The sequence below is a fragment of the Sinohyriopsis cumingii genome, chromosome 11, assembly GCF_028554795.1.
Source record: "Sinohyriopsis cumingii isolate HCF-2022 chromosome 11, ASM2855479v2, whole genome shotgun sequence".
Taxonomy (NCBI): Eukaryota; Metazoa; Mollusca; class Bivalvia; order Unionida; family Unionidae; genus Sinohyriopsis; species Sinohyriopsis cumingii.
In genome coordinates, this window is record NC_142971.1 from 24,896,729 (window position 1) to 24,920,877 (window position 24,149).

At 35.1% G+C, this 24,149-nt stretch overlaps 2 protein-coding genes across 3 annotated transcripts in view; one reads left to right on the forward strand and one right to left on the reverse strand.

Moving 5' to 3' along the window:
* LOC149787798 (lipase maturation factor 2-like) overlaps positions 1 to 6,222 on the reverse strand; it is a 151,935-nt gene extending 145,713 nt beyond the window's left edge. For both annotated transcript variants that reach the window (XM_089974009.1, XM_089974008.1), the window contains exon 1: positions 6,049 to 6,222. In XM_089974009.1, the coding sequence (XP_089830135.1) occupies positions 6,049 to 6,142 (94 nt within the window). In that variant the 5' untranslated portion in view covers positions 6,143 to 6,222. The remainder of the gene's footprint in view (positions 1 to 6,048) is intronic.
* Positions 6,223 to 6,471: 249 nt separating this feature from the next.
* Positions 6,472 to 24,149, forward strand: part of LOC149787800 (condensin-2 complex subunit H2-like) — a 155,849-nt gene continuing 138,171 nt past the window's right edge. Inside the window, exons 1-3 of the mRNA XM_089974010.1 lie at positions 6,472 to 6,607; positions 11,354 to 11,493; positions 20,477 to 20,578. Coding sequence (XP_089830136.1) covers positions 11,365 to 11,493; positions 20,477 to 20,578 — 231 coding nt within the window. The 5' untranslated portion in view covers positions 6,472 to 6,607; positions 11,354 to 11,364. The remainder of the gene's footprint in view (positions 6,608 to 11,353; positions 11,494 to 20,476; positions 20,579 to 24,149) is intronic.

Below are 24,149 nucleotides of genomic sequence, written 5' to 3' on the forward strand. Positions count from 1 at the left end.
AATTGATGGTTCATTTACCTCAGCATGGAGGATTTCTGAAAAGGAAGTTCTTAATGCACCTGATATCTCTGATCATGCATCAGATCAAGCATCTGCAGGTAGATTTGGAAACAGATTATTGCACAATGAAGTCACTGTCAAGTTCAGATCTGAGTAAAGTTGCATAAAGGTTATCTGTTCTTCTGCAGATCAGCATTTTTATCAATGGAATGTTCACCAGCCAGGATGTTTGTTTTTCTTATTTGGTCAAATTCTACAGACAACATGTGATGAATGCGGTGCCACGAGTTCACTTTACAGCCAGGTGAGCTAAATCCATTTTCATCAAGAGCATATGTAGTATAAATTTATACATACTATATTTGTAGCCATGGATCAGCATAATATACATGATGAGGTGCCGGGTCTGATTTGAACTGTTGTAGCTAAAAGAAAAATCAGTATATATAAACGGGGGATCAAACCTAAGAGCAAAACATATTACAGGAATGCTTTTCAGACTCAGAAGTCACCTTTTAAATGCACAATTGACTTCCAATTCACTCATCGATTTTGGAGATGCCCCCCCTCCAGTGAAACTTGGATTCAAGCCACACCCCTCTTACTCCTTGCCAGAGTTTCTAATTTAATGACATTAATAATAATAATAATAATAATACATGTAATAATAATAATAACAACAATAATAATTTATTTCATGTTAATATACTATTCTCCCCTAAGGCCATCAGGATGAACTATTGTGAATAAAAGAGAAGAAAAAAAAAAGAAAATATAAAAAAAGTGAAGCATGCTGAAATACATTAAGTATAAAATTCAACCCATCTTGAAGGGAAACAACAATAAGTTTCTATTTTAAGCAAAACTTTCAGATAAGAAATTGATAAAGTCGGGTGTTCCACAAGGATCGGTTCTTGGACCATTACTCTTTCTGTTATACATCAATGATTTACCATATCACATTGAGCTATCCACAACCACCATGTTTGCAGATGATACATTATATAACACTGGATCAACATGCCATGAGATTAGCACTAAATTAAATAAAGATTTGGTAAAAAATGAACAACTGGTGTGAACACAATGGTATGAAGATAAATGCTGCCAAATCAAAAGCCATGATGCATTATTTCAATATTTACAATTAAAACTGCCTTCGAGATAGGAATCACATTTAGATTTGTTTCTGATCTAATTGATTTGGGAGTTCATTCCATAGAATAACACTGAAGAAAAAGAAAAATTATATTTTGTGATGTGATCTGTATTTTTAACGCAGCTTTAACAATTTTTCAGTCATATCGCTACGATATCCGCAGTGTGACAGTTTATAGTGATGTCTAGCACTGGGGCATCATGCTGCAGACATGTTGCATGATGTCCCACCCAGTCACATAATCCTGACACCAGGCCGACCAGTCCTAACATTAACCTCTTAATGCCGAGCGCCAAGCGAGGCAGCTGTTAGTACCATTTTTGTAAGTCTTTGGTATGACTTGGCCAGGAATCAAACCCATGACCTCCTGCATCCGAGGCGGACACTCTAACCACTAGGCCACCAGAGCAGTCAAAATTATATCTTAAAAAGGCATTTGTTTTTTAAAATGCTGTACTACTATCATTTCTTATCTCAATTTAGGTCCTTGGTACAGTTCTTCTGACTTAAAATGGAACAATGCAAATATTGTGGACTTGTGGACTTGTTTATTCTTTACTTTGAGCCCTAATATAGCCTTTTGATATGCTAATCTGAACTCAAATTTCAGCCTTTTCAATTTCTAGAACATATCTTGAAGTTTGTATATTGTTTAAATATTTCTAGCAAATGCTTTTCCCAAACCGATATCGCCATCCATTAAAGATGATCATCAACATCAAGATTTTCAAGATGGTTACTGTGGTAGTTGTACTGAATGTCAGATCAGCACCATTTAGAACCAATGAGACTTGGTATAAAGTCGATTAATGAAAGACCCATGTCAATATGATCACCCATTAAGTGAGGTCGTAATACTAAAAGTTTAAAGATATTCAAGATGGGCAAGTAGACATCACAACAAGCCTTTCAGTGAAAACTATACTGCTTTTTGGCTGGTTCACCCCATGATGGGTACATCTTAAGCAGTCTTCCAAGAATCGACACAATTTTTGTTTTTGCATTTATCATGCTGGCAATTTCCACATTGATCACAAAAGCTGGAGAGTCTTCTTGTTTAATAATGCCTCTTCCCACCCCTAAGCAATGGAGCTTTCTTGTTCAAGGCACTGTCTTTGCATCTCAGGCATGCCAGTGACTATCTCATCTCACTAGTGTCCAACGAGATAATTGTTCTTCATTTGTGATTGCATGTGCCATTTTCATTTGCAGGCTTTTTGTCAACTAACTTCAGGCATTCATACATTTGTTCAGCATTTGGAATAACAGCTTCCCATTATTCACTAATCTTGTAACCTTTGCTTTTTGAAGGTTTGGAGCTGGGATTTTTCTTTGACTAATGTGGCTTCTGTTAATGAATCCATTTCTTGTGCCATAGCCAAATAACACTCATCTTTAGCAATCATGTAAGTGTAAAGCTGAAATTTGGAACAAAATTTGTTTCATTTTTTGGAATTGAGGGGTTTTGGTCTACTGGGAAATAAAAGATGTCTTTAAAGAAGAAGCAATTCTAGAGTTCACAAAAAGTTGATCTCTGTGATTCTGGTTTAGTAAAGTTTTGGTTTTGAGCCATTTCACCATGTGTTTGTGTTTGTGTGTGTATATATGTGTGTGTGTGTATATATATATATATATATATATATATATATATATATATATATATATGCATGTATACTCAAATTTTTTTTTATTTACCTGCATGACTGTGTTGCGTCACCACACCTCATCATGTACATTATGCGGCCGAGTCACCCAGTCTAACAATGTAAGACATCGACCCTGATATTTATGTTTTGGGGGGCGAATGCTTACTTCCTAATAATGGTGCTGTGTAGTGTATTCTGATGCTTTTTAACATCTTAACAAGACGTCAAAGTTTGTGGAATATCTCACACACTTGGCAGCCCATATTCATGCTTTTTTACATGAGCAAATGGACCCGTTTTTCAAGTTCTATTGGCCTACATTTTAGTTGCCTGGAATGCAATGGAAGCCAGGAACGCCGAAGTTGAAGAATATTTCTTTAACAAGACAAATAAAAATATACTAATACTAAAGAGAGTGTTCATCTCGTTCAAGATTCTTATCATCATTTCAACAGTGTTTTGGTATTCCTGACTTCCTTCACATTCCAGGCAACAAAACTTGAAAACATGTTCATTAGCCTGTGTAAGAATTTGAATTTATTAGAAAAAAGACATCAGAGAAGACAGCTCCAGTGGTCTAAGCAGTTGGAGCATCCACCTCAGATGCAGAAGTTTGTGGGTTCGAACTCTGGTCAAGTCATAGCAAAGACTTATGAAAATGGTACCAGCAGCTGCTTTGCTTATCACTCAACATTAGGAGGTTAGTGTTAGGACCATTCAGCCCATTCAGGATAATATGACTGGGTGGGACATGATGCCATATATCTGTGGCATGATGCCTCAGTGCTAAACATCACTATAAACTGCCAAAATGCAGACATTGTAGCGATGTGACTGAAAAATTGTTAAAGCTACGTCAGAAATCTAAATCACAAACACACACATCAGAAAAAGTCTGACCAAAACATTTATGACTTTAATTTGCAGAAAAGTAACGATATTGGCTGCCAAGTGTGTAAGATACTCCTGAAACTTTGACATATCTTTCTGATTTTAACCGACACTGGCACACGCTACACAGTGCCATTATTTGGGCAGTAAGATCTCAACCCTGAAATATCATGGTCGATGTCTCACACTGTAGGATTGTCACCCAAATTTAACAAATAAAACACTACATTCACAAGTTATATTCTCACATGCATAATAATGGGATTCATGCTTTTTCTGTAAAATTACAAAAGGTCATGAAAATAGTGCATACTATTTTTTTTATGTCTAATCATTTTATGTTGTCAAAACCCTTCTATATTTATCTCCTTTTTCACATGGATACAAATTTCCCTCGAAAATTTTAAGTTTTTAAATAGACTGCACATTTGCATTGGATTAAATTTCTCCAAAATGGCACAAATTTATATGGATGAAGGAGGGTATGATTTGAAATTAATTTGTAAAGCATGAAAGGATTATATTATTAAGTGATAAATTATAGCAGGTAAATACTTGACCAAACTTAAAGTGGGTTACAAATCAGAATACATTGGATAGATAACATAATTATCATGTATGTAAAACTATAATGTCGAAAGTGAATTGTATAAGTAAAAGAATATGTGGCAGCCCAATTAGTACATATGCATGGAGGGGGGAAGGGGTAACTCAAATGCATACGCTTGCCTATTGGGGGTTGACTGATAATGTATGTACGCATAGGAAATGGGGTTATGGTGAAAACCCCATAATTTGTCTAATAAGTAACCTGTTCGACATATGAATTTTAGCAGACACTAGACAAACTGTTTCAAGTTACGCAGCTTATTTCTTTGGTGCAGCCAGACATTCAATGTCGGTGGAATGTTTTATTAAATACATTAATATTATTAATCCTTTATGGTTTCTACGTGAATTAAATATAGGCCATTCTATAGAACTGTGGGGGCATCAAGCATATGTGTGCAGGTGGATGGCTGTGACTTGTTAACATAGCTTTAACAATTTTCCAGTCATACTGCTATGCTGTCTGCAATGTAGCACAACGTGATGTCTAGCACTGAGGCATCATAGCCATGTCACATTATGTCTCACCCAGTCACATTATCCTGGCAAGAGACCAACTTTTCCTAACACTAATCTCTTAATGCTGAGCACCTAGTGAGGCAGCTGTTAGTACCAATTTTAGAAGTTATTGGTATGACTCGGCCAGGGTGTAAAAAAGTACACGTGTACAGGGAGGGGTCTAGCTTTGCCAGATTTTTCGGCATGTATTAAGTGGATGGCCCCATCCTCATGTGGAAATTTAGTCCTACATGTAAGACCTTGATACTGTTATTTATGTTTTGGGCATCAGGGTATTACTGCCTAATTAACAGTGCTGTGTAGTGCGTTTTGATGTCGACTAACTTCATAACGAAAGACAAATTTTCAGGAATATCTCACACAACTGGCAATTAAAATAACGACGCTTTTCTACAAATTAAAGTCACAATGTTTTAGTCAGACTTTACTTAATCTGATGTCTTTTCTCTAATAAATTCAAATTCTCACAAAAGAAATGGACAGGTTTTCAAGTTTCGTTGGCCTACATTTCAGCTGAACGGAAAGCGATGAAAGCCCGGAATGCCGAAATCTGGTTAAGATGAAATATTATTTTTTTAACAAAACAAATAAAAAATATAGTATGTCTATTGGAACTGTAAGGCAACGTTTTGTTTCGTTCTAGAAACATATCTGCCACATGAACCTAAACATACTTCGGCATAACTCAACTACCATCACATTGCAACAAATTCAAATGTATGTCAACGGAACATGAAAATGCGTCCATTTTCTAGTGTTATATTTTCATTCTGCCAGGATAAAGACAGCACAGTAAGTATGTTAGTTACACACAAATTAGTGGAAGAGTGTCGATATATGATGCCAAATGTGAGATACTCCTGAAACTTTTGACTGTTTGTTCCGCTGTCAACGACATCAGAACACGCTATACAAGGCCGTTATTTGGATAGTAAGACATAGTACTAAAACAAAACCGACATGTGCTATGTCTGACATTGTAGGACCCATGAAAATTATAACCGAGTGCAATGCTGATCACAAGGGTTCGTTACAAAGAAAATGTGGAGTGTCCGTCCATGAATCAAGGTATGTGGGTTCTAACCTGTAACAATATAACACTGTTACAAGTTAGAACCCCCATCCCTTGATTCATGGACGGATACTGCAAATTTTCTTTGTAACGAACGTATGTGATGCTGATCATGTTGACTGTTTGGTAGGGGCTTGCGCCAGTTTCCTCACCGGGAATCTGGATATAGAGCGATGAAAATGCGATTAGGTAGATGGCTGACATGCTCCATAGGAACAAATCTCTGGAATATTTTATAGGAATCATTTTCTAGAAAAAAAAATTGATGACTGTTAAAACACGTAATCAAGTCCAGCAAAACTGGCTGTACAGCGAGCTAAGATGGAACCTACTAACACAAAACGGATATCTTTACACACAACAAATAAGTCTGAATGCCACCGCATACTATTATGAAGATTGGCCAAAAACTCATATATTTAACTGATATCAAATAAAAATTTCAATTGTACAAATAAAATAATATAAAAATATTATAATTTTTTATTTTTATTTTGAGAGTATGAATACAATTACTTGGAATGACCTGTTGGTGTAACAAAATAATTGATTAGAAGGTTGGAACTACTTTTTACAAAATTTGTCCAATCAACTTTTTTAACACTTTTGCTGCACATTATTTTGTATGGCGGGACTATGAAATGTCAAAAGTGTTTGTATATTGCATGTTTACACGAGATCACGAAGACAGCAATTTGCGTTGACTGTGAGGTGGGCAGTAAAATCAAAATAATATGATTTCATATTAATTATTTACTTAACAAATTTCATATCCAACTCTACAATGACGTATCTGATCTGTACGAAGAAGGTGCAGTGAACTTTCTTCTTCTTCTCCAATAGGGTGCAATGTTCCTCTGGAACATACTCGCACATGGCGGTTGAGACACACAAAAAAAACCCCCGTCACAAATACACATATAACAAAGTCAGTTTGAGTTACAGTATTGGCACAGGGGCTCGTTACAAAGAAAATCAAGGGATGGGGGTTCTAACCTGTAATAAACCCCCATCCCTTGATTTTCTTCGTAACGAGCCCCTGTGGGAGGTGATGGCACTAAAACAAAACCAACATTGTAGGACTAATTTTGCAAGGTGCATAGAAGGAAAAAAGCAACTGCATTTAGGACATAGAACTACATATATGGTCGACCGCCTAGTGGATAGAGCATCTGCCTTGGAGGTGGGTTCGATAGCCGGCTGAGTGATACTAAATACTTATAAAAATGATACTAACAGCTGTCTCGCTTAACGTTCAGCATTAAGAGTTTAGTGTTAGGAATGGTTGGCCTGGTGTCAGGATAATGTGACCATGTGGGACATCATGCTACACGTCTGCGTCATGATGCCCAGTGCTAGACATCACTATAACCTGCTACACTGCAGATATCATAGCGATATAACTGAAAAATTGTTAAAGCTACATTAAAAATCAAAATCACACACACGTCTGGTGGCTTAGGATATTGCTGGTTCTTGGGTGTCATGGTATTGGAGGTTTTTCGTTAATTTTCTGCATAGAGCCACCAGTTGTATGCTTATCTCTTGTACACTGGATGACCATAAGTTACTAGTTATGCATCAGCAGTTTTGTTTTGGTCAAATTTGGGAACTGCTCTCGAATACACTATTTTAACGGTGCACCCATGAATGTAACTTTATTAAAAACATGACCGTACCCAATGTTCTCTCAAAGTCTGTAGGCCTATATTCTTAAAATTGATATCACTGTAACCAATTGTTTAACCATTTTATATTTTCTCAGATAAGTTTTTGTTGTTGAAGGGTACAGGTGTCAGATTAAGAGCCTTTGAAGTAGCATCAAATTATTAGATTGATTTACAATTTGTGCAGCATATACATCAAGAACCTAACTTTGAAACAGTTATATGCCATCATAAAAATATTATTTTGTATTACCATGATATCAGGGTAATGCCTCTTGCATAACCTAGAATCTAATGGCATCTGTTTATAGATCATTTCCCAAAATCGTCTGATTTAAACTGGAAATTAAATGTATGTTAATAAAGAGCAAAAAACACCAAATACGTGTATACATATATAATATCTTGAAGGTCATTGTCTTTATTTAATTATTCACTGATTGCTAACTTTAAAACCCACATTGCCATAGTGCTGTAGTACATGTATAGGACATAAAATAAGACGATAAAAGGTTATGATGGAATTAATAATAATTGCACTGCATAAAAATAATGCACAATTTCCAAAGGGCATCAGTTAGGCCACCAGAATGTATAGTTCTGAATTAAAATGAATCACCTGATTTCCAAAGGGATTCCTTTCATCTCAGAAGGTTTGTGGTTGATTTGGATTTAATGCCATTTCTTAGCGCAGGACAGGCTATACATGGCATCCAGAATCACTGGTGGAGGAAGACCATTGGGGGACCTGTAAAATCACCAACCGATAAGAATCTACTGGCAAGCTTTGTCACATATCCACAGTGACCAATTATGACAGAGGCTGAAGAATTTGTGAACTGTTTTAAGACCTTCTTTGTTACTGGTTCATTTCAACAGATTAAGAGTGAATACAGTCCAGGGCCATCATCTTTTAACAATCTGAATAGTGCCACCTTTTGTTTGGACCCAATGGATCTCTTCTTTTCTATATAAGCATATGGATTGGGGACCTTAGTGGTATAAAATAAATAATGAAGTCATTGTGAATAATTCCTATTCTCGTATTCTGCCTCTGTATTGTATATATGTTTCTCTCACTCACTGTATCTATATATTATACATCACATACTAGCACCCACTTTCTTTACATAATGAATATCATTGGCTAACCTTTACTAAAAGAAGGCCCTACAGACCATACAGTCAGTAAATGATGCCATATCAACATTTAAGAAAATATGACCCAGTTACCCAGATTTGTCATTGATTTCCTGATTTGCACAACCTAATTTTTCAGCTGTCATTGATCTTGATATATATTCCAAATACGTTTTCCCAACTTGTTTACTAATTTGAAATCTGATAATAGTAACTGTTGATTTTGTTATTTCCATTCACGCTGCCTATTTAACTGTACACATCATACAGTTATTTTCTCACACTACTATTCCTTAGGTCATACACACCCCTGCAACCCTATAAATTAAGCAACAGTACACTAATACATCCTACAGTATTATCATATGTATTGTAAATTCTCAACTGTAATATATACTCTCTTTGATTTATTTTTCTGATCCAAAATATGAGTCTTGTTCCTGGAAGTACTATATAGATGGGTCTTGGAGTAACTAGTTAACTAGGGGTGAAACAATTCATCATTATATTGATGCATCAGTGCATTTGCTATAATGATATATACCGATACAAGAGGTGGAGAATCAGTACAAAACAATACTGTATGCAAGTTATTTCAGTCACAGGCACTCATTTTATTATTAAAAACAAAAAAGACTAATGAGAATACTTACCCATGATTCTAATTATCATAACTCAGCAGCATGTTTAGAAGATATGTTACAGTCCAAACGTGTTCCGTATGTATAATGAAGTAGTTTACTCATTTAAATAACCACTTTTATGTGAAGTTTCTACATTGAATTGTATCTTGTCTACTTTGGTTGATTTGAAAGCTACGCTACTGGTGTGTTGCAAGCTGTACTCATCTTTGGTAGTAAAATTAAAAAAAGGACAATAACACTAACATGCCTTCTACAAAATTAACATGAAGTGACCTGGTTTGTTATATTGCCCACTCCCTCCCATACAATGTCATGCTAATTATTTTATCCCAACATCTTGTTCAGCATAAAGGAGACATTCCAAATGTGTTCCATGGGTAAATCAAGTACTTTACTCATCATTTAGTAACCGAGCTGTGCATTCTTTGCAGGTCCAAAGACTTCTGCAGATTTATTCATCCCAGGTCATTTTTTACAGTGATAAAAATTCAAGAAATTTTGTGGAAAGGGCAAGTTGTCTATCCACAAAGATGACAATGACAATCAATTGTCTCTTATTTAGACACCTTATTACCTGGCCAAAAAAAGACAATAATATCCAGTTGCAGTTATTAACTTATCATCATGTTTGTTTAGAAACATCAACATTTTTACATTTTCCTTTATGAGAAAAAATAAGTTGAAAATGATGGTGACTGACAAAATTTTCATGATTTAAAACACATTGAAAAATTAGTATTTTAATGAAAAACGTTGAATCTAGCTTGGAGGAAATTGCCAGAGATGTGAAGAATAAATTTTTCTTCAAATGGCTTGAATGTTGGGTAGAACTGAAGACAGCATTATGCAAGTAAATTACAGCAATCATAGCTCATTTGCTCTTGAAGATCATGTTAGATCAAAGAAACGTGTCACTTTCAAAGCAGTAATGTTCACACTACAGTATTGATAAGTTGTTTAAACAGTTCATTGATGAACCCGAACCATCTGGAATAGTTACTTGTATCAGTAACCCTAACAGTGCAGCAGCAACGGTCACATTCCCACATATTGTTCCAGTGTTTGATAGGATATTATTTCCTGAGGTATGTAATTCTGGGTCACTTTTAGGGGTTTTAAATCAATAACTTGCAGGAGCATTTTGAGGGAGTTGCCCCCCCCCCCCAGCCCTTACCAGGGCGTTGCTCTGGACCTACAAATGAGCCATTGTTTCCCCCTTTATACCCAGCATTCAGACTAGGCTGTGTAGTGGTTGTGATGCAAAAGGCGCACATAATGGTTGATAACATAAACTTTAAGATGCAAGGGCACAATGTAATAGGAGACAAATGAGTTGATTTTACTTTCAGCAAAAGACATTTGGGCCTGAACACATGGGAGGAAATATTATGAATTAACTTAGAAATGTAGAGACTCCCATTTGAACAGAGATGTTGACCATTACTTGCTGTAGAGTATATAATTTGTATATCCAACAAAGTACATTCCAGTTAATTTTGCTACTAAAGAGCTTAAGATCAGAATGGATGATTTTTATTGTCTGATACTGAACACAATTTATGTTGTACAATCAGTGTTGTATTCTCACTTGGGATTCCCTTTTATTCTCACAGTTTGCCACAGAGGTGGCAGGTGAGTGAGTAAATAACATTTTATGTGGTACAGTGACCTTTTTACTTTGAAGTATGGGGCCCCGAGTGGTCTAAAGCGCTCTCAGTCACGGATCACTGCCATCTCATCTCTGTCTGCGTGGGTTCGAGTCTCGGACTCAGCCAATGAGGATATGTGAGAAAGCTTGCCGGTAGCTTCTCGTGGGTCGGTGGTTCTTTCCGGGGTTTTCCCAGGTTCTTCCTGCACCATTACAACTGGCCGCCATTTATAGCCTATCTTGTGCTGAAAAATGGCATTAAACCCTATAACAACAACAACTTTGAAGTATATGTGAGATTTGTACATGTTCGTCTAAATATTTTTGATTTATCCATTTTCCTATTTTCTTATTTCAGTTTCATTTAAAATGGTGACATCCAGTACCCAGATTGATACACTGGAGGTGCGCTTTGCGCACATACTTCAGCCAATCAGAGATCTTGCCAAAAACTGGGACATCGACATTGCAAGAAATCTTGAAGATTATCTGGAAGAGGTAAACTTTCCATATCAAATTTTTGCATCTGCAATAATCAGTCCTGTCAGGGCTACCAGGGTATATTCAAAATCTGAAAATTTGGGTTGAAATTCCTTTCTCCCCCAAACCCATTTGAAAGAACAGTGGAAAATACTGTGCATTTTTTTCAGCACTGTGTTGTAGAAAATAGCATGAATTCTGCAACACCGCTTGTGGGTGATATATATTAAGTGCTTTGATCGTGCATTTAAAACTATCCACACACACACACACACACCTTTCTAAAAAGAGTCACAATTTATATTACTAATAATTATCACCTAATCACCTTAAAATCTGCAACATATATCAAACAAACTGTGACAAACCAATTTCTGAAAGCCTGCAAGTTTGGCACATTTCAGAACTTCGCCAACCACCTGTGGCTAGGTTAGGGCTTGAATTTAAGAAAATCTAGTACACTTATAAATATTGTAATTAAAATATAACTGATAAGTTCAAATATTAATACTTATACCAAGTTTATAAAGCCTTTAATATATTTTGTCTGTGTGAGAAAATGCAAGATTAATTTAACTTTGACTACAAGATGAAAGTGACCAAATTTGACAAAGTATTATGTGAAATAAAGAATCAGTAGATGAATGAAACTGCATGCATTTGTGTAACAGAAGCATGTAGTGTATAGCCTATCGTGTGCTGTAAAATGGCGTTAAACCCTACTACAATAACAAGGAGCATGTATTGCATAAAATGCTAAATAAAGGCACTATGTAATGTGGGGAATCATGGAGTATAAAATGTGCATAATCTAAAGCATTATGAACTGAAAACAGCTCTCTCAAAGTTTTGGACATATCTGTGGGGAGTTGTCTTGGAAAGTTGAACTTGCCTGAGCCAAATTGGGGCTTGTCCTGGCAGTTGGGAAAGTTAATGTGTCATGCTCTACAACCATGCACATATTGTAACAATAGACATTCTTGATTACTTGGTAGCACTGGGTTTTTTTCCACATGGGTAACAACTTTATACTGGATTTAGTAATTATTTATCTCTGTTGGTCATTGACCAGAACATCGTGTAAAATCTTCTGTTGTCCATCCTCCCTTCATTAGTTTGTTATCACCACACTTCCTGAACTACTTGGATGATTGCTATGAAAATTTATACACACATTCATCCACCACTCTAGCTGGTCATAAATAAAAAGGATGCCATTTGGACTTTCAATATAGCCATCACAGTAGTCTTGTTTTCACCACTCCTTCTGAATGGCTGGTTGCATCAACAAGGGGTTTTCACAAAAAGACTTTGCATGGTGTCTATTTGGTCCTAATGAAAATGGTGCCAATCTGATGACTAATTTAGATGTGTTATGTATATTTAATTTAACTGTTTGTCTGTTAGTTTTAATTTTTTAAAATTCCATTACATGTTAGTGTAATGTAACATTGTTTACTGGACTTGACCGTGTCCAAAATTGAGTTCATTTCTGTTAGACCTGATTGACTTTTTAAATTTGTTAATTTTATTTCATTGATGTAAACAACTAATAATAGCATCATTATCCTTTGTGAGCATGAGCAGAGAGTTTTATCTACAAATGGCTTCATGTAAGTCATGTGACTCGTCAAAGCAAAAAGCAGTGAGTCAAAATCCAAACATATGGGTCTAATTCAAGCCAATGATCAGTTTTCAGTAATTTTTTAAAATAATTATATTGTTTAAATTACAAAAATATTAGTTATATAATGTGACTAAAGCAAATAAGCAATTCCCTTGCCAGAAGCATCGGAACTTTCTATATTTGTTAAAAATCTTGTTGATGGTTTCATGTCATCAGAAATAATCTGAGCTTATTTGACAAGGTGTTTATTGCTGACTGTGTCTGTGCTTTCATCTGCCACTGCTGTCACAAATGATGAATTTTGCAGGTCACGTATAAGATAGTCCTCAACAACAATTGATAGGATCCCCAGTCACTCTGAACAGGTAGTAACCGAGTTATACTGATTGGCAGAATTCTTCAAAATGCCAATGGCATCAAATTCTTCAACTGTTATGCCATGTATTACATTGAGGAGAGATTTGTATTTAAAAAATTGGGATGTCTTCTACACTCAGCCAATGTACACACTTAAGTAGTACTTTCACTCTATGTCTTGCTTGGAAGAATGTTTTTGTAAACTTGCATTCTAATCTGCCTGGTGTTGTGGACCTTCAGTCAACACTTTGTGTTCTGGCAACCCAGCATGCCTTGTCAGTGAACTGTTCTGAAAGTTACTGTTGTTTGCACATTTGGTCTTGGAGTTTATTTTTAGCTTCTATACATATATTGTAAAACATAAAGGCGTATTCACTGTCATATTCTTTGTGCAATTGAACTTATTGAAAACGTGGCCAGCTGTGTTTTCAACCATTGCTGCACAAATTACGTTTTATCTTACGAGTAACCATTACCTAACTTTTGGATGATGAAGGCTCCACAGGTTCAATAACAATACTGTTATAATCAGTCAGTAATAAATGCAGTTGTAAAGATAATTTCGTTTGTTTCGGATCAATTTTAATTCTTTTGCCTTGGATGCCATTTTCAGTCGAACGCTGACATTATCTTGGAACAATGCAAGGCATGCAATTGAGCGAATGGAAATTGTTGCTTCATTACGTGACAAAGGTTTGCTTAAAATAATAGTTTCTCATGAGAATCACTTTAAATTTGTGTTTTTTATTTTCTGCATCTTTCTTGGGAAGGGTGATGATACAGTTCTAACATCCTGTTGCTACAAATGATGTGACAGTCACAGGACACATAAGGTCAGATCCAGGCTTCACATTCGGTAGCTACAGTGTCGTATTCTCAAGTTGATTTGTTGTGGTTGAGGCTACGAACTGATACCATATCGTGAAATGGAGCAAAAAAAATCATCACTGAAGTCAGAAAAACAAATACAGTAGAAAAGTACTACATAAGTATAATCATGTTGTGAAAGAAGTTTGGCTTATTTTGAATGTATTAATCCCTTACTTGATAAAATAAATTGGCACCATGTCTTATTTTTAATACAATTTGTTTATGTTTCCAAATAAGACCTCAATGTCCTTATATGGCACAAAAACAAATGAGGCTGGGAATGGAAGTAATCATTATTTGAACTACTATGGCGGACGATCTAAACGAAAATATCAGATAAGGTAAATTAGATTTTACAACTATTTCTACAATGATTTGCAATACTTCCGGTATTAAATAAGAGGACTTCTCAGTTTATTTCATTATATGCAAGGAACATGTTCAGATTGTTGATATTAGGCTAAAAATACACTGGCTTGCTCCATTGACACATATATGTTCATGTTAGTACCCCGTCCACGAGGTAGGAGTAAGGGTACTAATATTAGTACTACACATTCAGTTGAAACCCTATGTATTATGATAACATTAGCGTAAGAAACTGATGTGTGTGTGTGTTTTCCCTGTTTGGGAATTGCAATATAGCCATTAAAGTAGTTAGACCAAACCTTAATTTTGTGTTAATCAGCAACATATAATATCGGTGTGCATCAATTTAAGTACCATCGACGATTTGTAGACCGAACCTTTGTTTTTTGCTAATCAGCAAAACATAACATTGGGTGCATCAATTTACATACCGGCGACCAATTTTGTGCGCCAAATCGGAAGTGTCTGCGTATTTGACACATTGGTAGATAAAACACTGCATGAGCTGATTTATCAAATTATTATTCAAGTAAACATGCTGATTTTGGTCAGGGTTTTGGGGATTCCAAAGTAAATTTTATAGGGTATTATGTTTTAAATAAACAAGGCTCATTAAATCATGTTAGAAAGTTATTTTCCATTAATAGGTAATGGTTGTTTTTAGAAAATGCTAATTTGTGACTTGAGGTAAAACACAAAACTATATTACCTTGTGACTGTCAGAATTCCACCACATCAGTAATTCACAGGTCACAATAGACACGTCATCACCTTCAATTTTAAATCTCTTTAGGACTTGAACTGAGTTTATTGATGACTTTTTATTACTAGGACTTGTGTGTTTAATTCTTGGATTATTTTTGGTTTTAATTCGTAGTACCGTAAATTCTTTTTTCTCATTTTACACTTTTGTATTCTAGGGAAATAAATTATTTGTTAAATTTTTAGAAAGCATGCTGTCTTCGCTCTTTTCTGTTACTTATTTTAAGAGCATAGACTTGTAACAGATGCCACAATGGCCATCTTAAAAAAAATCTTATTGCTCCTCAACAGAAAGTCATATTGACATTGGGTTTTCACCAGAAAGAGGTCTGCTTGGTCCTAAATGAAAATGGTTCAGATCTATTCATAGAGACCATATTCTACTACTAGTCTTGAATTAATGGTCATATCAGTATGGGTATTTTCACACAAAGACTTATTCTGGCTGGCTGTAAATGAAAATGATTTGATTTGATGTCCATTCTGTCTGGCTGTAAATGAAAATGGTTTGATTTGATGTCCATTCTGGCTGTAAATGAAAATGGTTTGATTTGATGTCCATTCTGTCTGGCTATAAATGAAAATGGTTTAATTTGATGCCCATATGTCCATTCTGGCTGGCTGTAAATGAAAATGGTTTGATCTGATGTCCATATGGAAGCGCAGCAGCCATCTTGAAAATCTCATCGCTGCTACTCTTGAATGGAATCTCATATTGAAGTAGCATCTTTACAAGAAGACTTGTGATGTCTAACTCTTCCTAAATGAAAATGGTGCCTTTTTGATGTCCAGTATGGCCACTGTTTCATTTTCACATTGAAAATCTTGTCGATACTCCTGCATGGATGTTCATATTAATATGGTGATTTTCACCCAAAAACTTGCCAAGACTATTTGTAAATGAAATTGGTGCTGATCTGATGACCAATATGACCACCACATTGATCAGACTGAAAATCCTGTTAATACTACTCCTTCTGAATAGAAAGTAATATTGCCATGTTGTTTTCACCAGAAAACATCTTATGATGTCTTGTTGGTCGTAAATGAAAATTGTGCTAATCTGATGTCCAATATGGCAACCAAAGTGTCCATTTTGAGAATAGTCCTTATCCTACTGCTGAATGGATGGGTGTTTCAGCATGGGCTTTTTACTAAACAACTTCTTATGATGTCTTGTTGATCCTAAATGAAAACAATGCCATTTAAGCATTTAATATACCTGTCACAGTAGCAATCTTGGTTTCACTACTTCTGAATTAATGATGATGTCAACATGGAGTTTTCACTAAAAGACATCTTATAATGACTTGTTGGTCCTGATCTGACTTCTTTTATGGCTGCCACAATAGCCATCTTGAAAATCTTGTTATCACTACTTCTCCTAAATGGCTGGTCATATAGACATTGTGCATTCACTAAAGTACAGCTTATGATGTCTAAATGCTGTTAATTCCACATGGTGTCAGTCTGATATCCAGTATGGCGAGTATGACATCCATTTTGCTATAGTTACTTCTCAAATAAGGGAAGTTATATCAACATGGGCTTTCCATGAGACAATTTCTGATATCTTATTGGTCATAAATGAAAATAGTGCCATCTGACATACAATTTGACCACAGCAGCAGCATAATTGACAACCATTATGCTTTTAGCATACCATATATACTCACATATAAGCCCGTTCGCGTATAAGCCGACCCCCCAAACTGAATTGGTAAAACTCCTATAAAGTGCATGACCCGCGTTTAAGCCGACCCATAATTTCTAGACTACCGGTACATCACAAGATGTACAAAGTGAGTTCTGAATACATTTATTTAGGCAAATCACATTATTAAATAAAATGAAAGTAAGAAAGCTAATTTATATGTTGAAATAAAAACAATTCTAAAGTGTTAAGTCTTAATTAAAATTTAATTAATCCTCATTCTAAAATCATGAATTATAAAAGTTCTATCACTTTTAGAATCCTTCAAAATCTTGCTCTGTATCAGACTCGCCAAACAGTTCGCGAAACTCGGCTTCTGTTACGGGCATGCTTTCATCATATACGTCATCATGGTCATCCGATAGTGTGTCGTTCTCCTTCTTGTTCTCCTCGTCATTGTCGGATTGAAATATAGCATCATCCTCTGTTCAAATGAGCACTCCTTTCTGCGTTAATGATGAACTGCTGAAATGATTCAATTTTTTCTTCCAAGTCTTCTGGTAGCTTTTGTGCTATCTTCGTTTGCTGCCTGAGGGAGAAACCATTCCGGTTCATAAAACGAGAACACCAGCCAGCTGATGCAACAAATTTTGAATCTGCCAACTTATATTTATCATTTTTCGCCATCTGCATAGCATGTAGATGAATTGCAGTTCGTGTGACAAGGTATCCATTTTTCCGACGTTCACTTACAAAATCACTGAGTTCTTTCTCCAATTCAGGGAAAGAGGCAATCCCAGTCCGACGAGCCTTCTTGGATTTTGGCATTTCTTCTAATGCTGCTTTGCTTTTCTGCCATTCCCATACTTGCTTCTCATTCACAAAAAATTCGCATGCTGCAGCACAGTTGTTATTTGTTATCTGAATATTCAATAACTTTAAGTTTGAATGCTGCATCATAAGCAGAACGCTTTCTTTTACTTCCAACACTATTCATTTTATCTGATTGAATTGAATATAAACTTCTAGAGAGATTAAACTGAAATAATTTCTTATAGTGGTAGTATACTATTTATATACCTTATCCTGTAATTATTTCCAATGTGGTTGGTTATCAATTTGTATTTGATAATTATTTATCTTTGCTGTTTATTTGTGTGTTTTTTTTAAACTACTGGTAGTGTGATTCAATTGATCAAAATATGATTGGTTTCAGCGTGGACATTATTCAAGTATTGTGACAGTTTATAACTTTGAGCAGAAACCATGTCCACTACCATATCTCATTACATCTGAGAGTCGGCATGTATTAGTAAAGTCATTGGCATTGTGCAATAAAACAAACCTATTATCCCCGAGGCATTTACCACAGATTAAGCATATGGTAGCTATTGTACAAGACTCTGCCGCTAACAAACCACTTTCCTTTACAAACAACTAAACAATAGTATATAAACTGTGGCTGCCAATTACTTCTAAAACACCTGTCAAAGAAATCCCACAAATTACATTGTTTTACAATTATTCACCCTGACTCGTACATTGCCCTGTTATTTACCCTTCCTAAGCATGCACGCAACAAACCCCTATGGAGCCTCTTGCTATTGTTCCTTTAAGACTATTGAACATGTATTTCTACTCTCGATCAAAATGTTTGTCCTATATACCTTCAGTATTGTAATTTTTTTTTTTTTACGTACATTCTTTTCATATTTACACTGAAATAAGCTAGCATGCATTTGTACGATACCGTAGAGTTTAATGATTACTGATTAGCTGAGGGTTAAATACTTGACTGGAGATTACTAATATGGCGGTTCTTTTGGAAAATACACATACCACCGTGGCTGAAATAACACGTATGGCTGCATTTTCTGGTGGATGGACATCTGTCAAATAGACGTCAAGTACATTAAAACATGTTTTTCATTCATTTTCCTACCACTTAAGTTAGAAAAAAATATTTGTTTCACTTCACGACAGCACAAATCTTATGAGCCATGTGGCATCATTAGGCATGTGATCTCATCTTCGGCGATCAACAGAAACAATAAATACTGGAAATCGAGGGAAAAAAGCGTTAAGCAGACTTGGACCTTGGCCCGCAGATAAGCCGCCCCCCCTTCTTCCAGGCCTTATTTTTTTCCTAAATTTTTCAGCTTATACGCGAGTATATACGGTAACCATTACACTATTTTCCACAGAATTAGGTCTTCCGCTTGTCTTTATATGGTTTACACTTTTTTTGGTACATTAAAAGAATAAAATTAAAGCAACAAAAGTTTTGGTTTTCATTTTTTAATTATCTCTTTAATCTCACTCACATAAATTTGAAAATGTTATTTAAATAAGACTGCTGAGTAAGAATAGTGTACGAGGGTAATTGGTTTGGTAGCAGATCAGTCTGTACTGAGTAAGAATAGTGTACAAGGGTAATTGATTTGGTAGCAGATCAGTCTGTACTGGGTAATAATAGTGCACAAGGGTAATTAGTTTTGTAGCAGATCAGTCTGTACTGAGTAAGAATAGTGTACAAGGGTAATTGGTTTGGTAGATCAGTCTGTACTGAGTAAGAATAGTGTACAAGGGTAATTGGTTTGGTAGCAGATCAGTCTGTACTGAGTAAGAATAGTGTACAAGGGTAATTGGTTTGGTAGCAGATCAGTCTGTACTAGTAAGAATAGTACACATGGGTAATTGGTTTGGTAACAGATCAGTCCATGCTGAGTAAGAATAGTGAACAAGGGTAATTGGTTTGGTAGCACTTCAGTCTGTACTTTTTAAGAAAATGGCACCATATGTTAGGCACAACAGGCATTAACGAAATGACTTGGAGATATTTTATGACTGAAACTGTTAGAGCAGAGGGATCTTTTAAATTTCAAAACATTACATAAAATGGCTTTACAGATTAGAAGAGTTTGAGGGTGATGCTATACAGCACTCTGAGTAAGCATGTCAGTATGCTCGCTGCAGGATTTGTGGATTTATCAATCATTTTGAGAAGTTGAACATGTAGACTAGTTATAGTGTGTGTTGAATATAACTGATTTGTCATTAATAGCCAGTTTGGAAATTTGTATAGCTGAAGAATGTTGAAGATGGTTCTAAGAGAAAAGATGGTTTTGAATTCTTTTGTAATAAGTTGAACATCAATCTCATCAAAGGACTTTTGTTCTACATAAACATTATCACACATGATAGCTCAGTGTTCATAAAAGGTACACAATTTTCAGAAAGGATGGTATGTTCTGCGTATCAACTATTATGTTTTATACTGCTTTTTTTAAGTATATAGTTCTCAGTTGTAGTGAGCCCATTTTTGTTAGCACAACAGTTATACAATCTTTCTTTTATTTAAGTTGGAGCATATTACAATCAGTTTTGATGGTGGCATGACTACGATGAACTTTGCACAAGCCGCCCTACTGGTTCAAGGCTCAGCTTGTATATACAGTCGGAAGGTAAGTCGTAACAATCGGAAGGTAAGTCGTAACAAACTTAAGCAAGGCTGTTATAAAAGGCTAGTGATACAGAGGATCACTTCCCCAGGGCATTGTTTCATTGAGTGCAAACTTGAGACTGCCCTGCTTGTGCATATTTTTATGTATTCTGTTGCCTGAAAAAGTGATTTGAAGTGCAGTAAAACCTGTCTTGAGAGATCAGGCTAACCATGTACAGATTTATTGATTATATAGTGTCATGAGAGACCACCTTTCATGAGAGACCATTATGTTTTGGTATAAGAGGTGGTCTTTCAAGACAGGTTCCAATGTAATAAATTCAGCTAAGCTGCTACATAATCACTAGACTATGCAGTTATTATTATATGCTTATGTTTGTCTGCATTAACTTTACATTGTCAGAAACGTGCACTATTTTAAGATATTGCACACCTTCATAATGCACTCACGTGTGCGACACATGTGCCCAGTAGTGTATTTATATTAAGAACTACTATGTAAACCAGTCATGTACATGCAAGTAGTAGATGCTTTACATTTTGGTTGATTAAGTTTGTTTCTGAATGAACTAGAGTAGATGTTTCTTGGATGGCCACATACCAGCTGCTTTCCATATTCCATGTTAACTGTTTTGACACAATGTTTTGGATTTCGGCTAGCGATAGACACCAGACAGGTCATAAAATTGCTGGGTCCCTACAAATAACATGTAAGTGATAAGGCATAAATGTGTCTTCTTTGGCTGTTAATAAGAATGGAAAAAATATACTTAAAGTTTGACACCCTGAATTTCCTCAAAATGTACTTTTTTAGTTTTGCAAATCTGATTTCCATGAACCATGACATGGTTTCTAAAGCTTGGTTACACATTTAAAAATTGTACTGTAATTTTGACTACATTCCAAGTGCAATTACATCCTCCTTACTGTACTCAAAATGAAATAAACATTATATTATGTAGTTTCTTTTTGCTGAAATCAAATGTACTTCATATAGAAATGGCACAGATAAATCTAGTACATAATCACGAAATTGTGTAGAATTGACAAAAATCCAAAATCTGTTCATTCCAGCCAAACGGAAAAGTTGTTGCAATGCACATTCATTCACAATATGGCTCTAAATTTCAATTTTAAGTAGACCAAAAATGCCATTTTCTTTCGAAAGTGATTTCTAACGAGTGCCTAAATTTAAATTTATCTGGGCAGAGTTATATACATATTAATAATGTTGTTTTTGTGTACTGATGAATCTGCTTGTGTATTTAGTTTGGAATACAGCTTTGTGTAGTGTAGTTTTGTTTATATAATTAAGCCTTAGGTAGAATAAGAAAATGAGCATATAATAAAAAGGTTACTGCATTTGTGTGGAAAAATATGAACTAGTATTTTCAGATGCATATACTTCACTTCTAAGGTTGTGCAGTATATCCATCTGAAAAAATTGTTCATATTTTGCCATACAAATGCAGTAACCTATAAATACCAAATAAATGGGTACATATTTAATGACGCCCAAGGCAATCATGAATACAAATACAGTTTCCATTCTCAAATGCATATGCTTCATTAATCTTCTACCTCACTATCTCTTTCTTTTTCTCTCTCTCTCTCTGTCTCTTTATATATATATATATATATATATATATATATATATATATATATATATATATATATATATATATAGTTTCCTAATCAAAATATATAGGTTCCTAATCAAACATTTGTTTTTTCCTGCCTTCTACAGTAACTAAATTGACTGCTCAGTTGAGATTGGGGTAGAGTATTAAAACAGTTCTTTTGCTGGATGGTGGGAAAAGTAGTTAAATTACTGCAGGATTAATGGAAGTCACCTTTTGTGCTAGTTTGATTGGTATAGCAAACATGCCAGCCATTGTGCTTTTGCCATAATCATTACGCTTTTCTTTCACCAATTACAGCTTACGCTCACCTTTATATAGATTATGCAGTTTTGGTACATACAAAAAATAAAAATAAAGCAATGAAAAGTTAAGTTTTTATTTTTATTATCATCTCTTTAATCCCGCTCATAAATTTGAAAATGTTCTATAAAAGAAGATAGCTGCATAAGAATAGCATACGAGTACATTTGTCCATCCAAGACAAATGCTTTCCTTCTTTTCTATTTCTGTATATGATGCATTTACAAACAAACAGATGGGTTTCTTCAATTTGAAAATATGACTCTCAGGTTCATTATATTCATGAATATTTAGGAAGCAGGCCAGTCTGTACTTTTGAAGAAAATGGTGCTAGATGTTAAGTGAAACAGGCTTTATCAGTGTGACCCATCGATGTTATGTTTCTGAAAAATGTTATGAGTAGATGGATCTTTTTGAACTTCAAAACATGTCAGTACAGGAAAATGACAAATTAATAGCATCAACACATTTGAAAAGAAGAATATGAGATTGAAGTAACACAGCACTCTGATTCAAGATAGTGTCCTGCTCATTGCAGATTTTGTGGACTTGACTTTATGATTATTCAGCAATAGATAGACATGTAGAACAGTTAAAGTGGTTATTTTATATAAATAATTTGTCAGCTTGTTTTGTGTTCTGGTTCTAATCCACATGGATTTGGCCCATTTGTGACAAGAAGATTTTACCAGCAGTAGATCCAGGTTAGTAGCAAAGTTAATGTACATTTTTCGTAGTGTCCTGAAATTATGGCATAAAATATATGGATTACACTTTTTATGCTTGATTACATTTTTTGGCGATTACTATTAGTATGGTATAGTTAAATTGTTTCATCATTGAGAAGAAATCCAAGTTGCATCCCTTTTTATTAGGGTCACGGATATTTCAGTATTCAAATCATATCTGTAAAGGCAGGTGAAGTGTAGGTTCATGGGTCACAACAAATTACCATATAACAGCTTCTTTTGATTTTTCTTATTTATCACTGACTTTTTATCTTGATGAGTTGACCAACTGACTAATCCAGATATTGTTTTTATAGCATAAACAGACTAAATTCTGTATATTTTCAAGTTGGTGACAATTTAGTTTATAAGATGGATTAAAGTGAACAGGATACAGTAAGCTTTTATAGAATCAATTTTGGAAAGAATAACATATACCTGTAATTATGATTTTGTTGTACAGTTGCTCAAGGTTGTTGATCATTATGTTGAAGAGTGTTGGACTGAGTACACTGCGCTGCAGTTTGCCATTCTCAAGCTTGTGAATGTCGATAATTGGTCACCCACTCTAACTTGAATTTTCTGACCTGTTAAGATATTTGCTATCTATTTATGGATGCTGCCTGTTATTTTGTAGTGATTTAACTTGGCAATGAGCCTTTTTTCCAGATCATAGGCGTTTTCTAAGTCAAAGAAAATCGCTGTAAGATTTCTCCATTGAACATGCTCCCAAATTATGTTACCGTATATACTCGTGTATAAGCCGAATAATTTAGGAAAAAATAAAGGCCTGGAAGAAGGGGGTCAGCTTATCTGCGGGCCAGTGTTTAAATTTGATAATTTGTAGCTTATTTTTGTTGACTACTATAATGGCTGTAAATCTTGGGACACGAAGCAATAA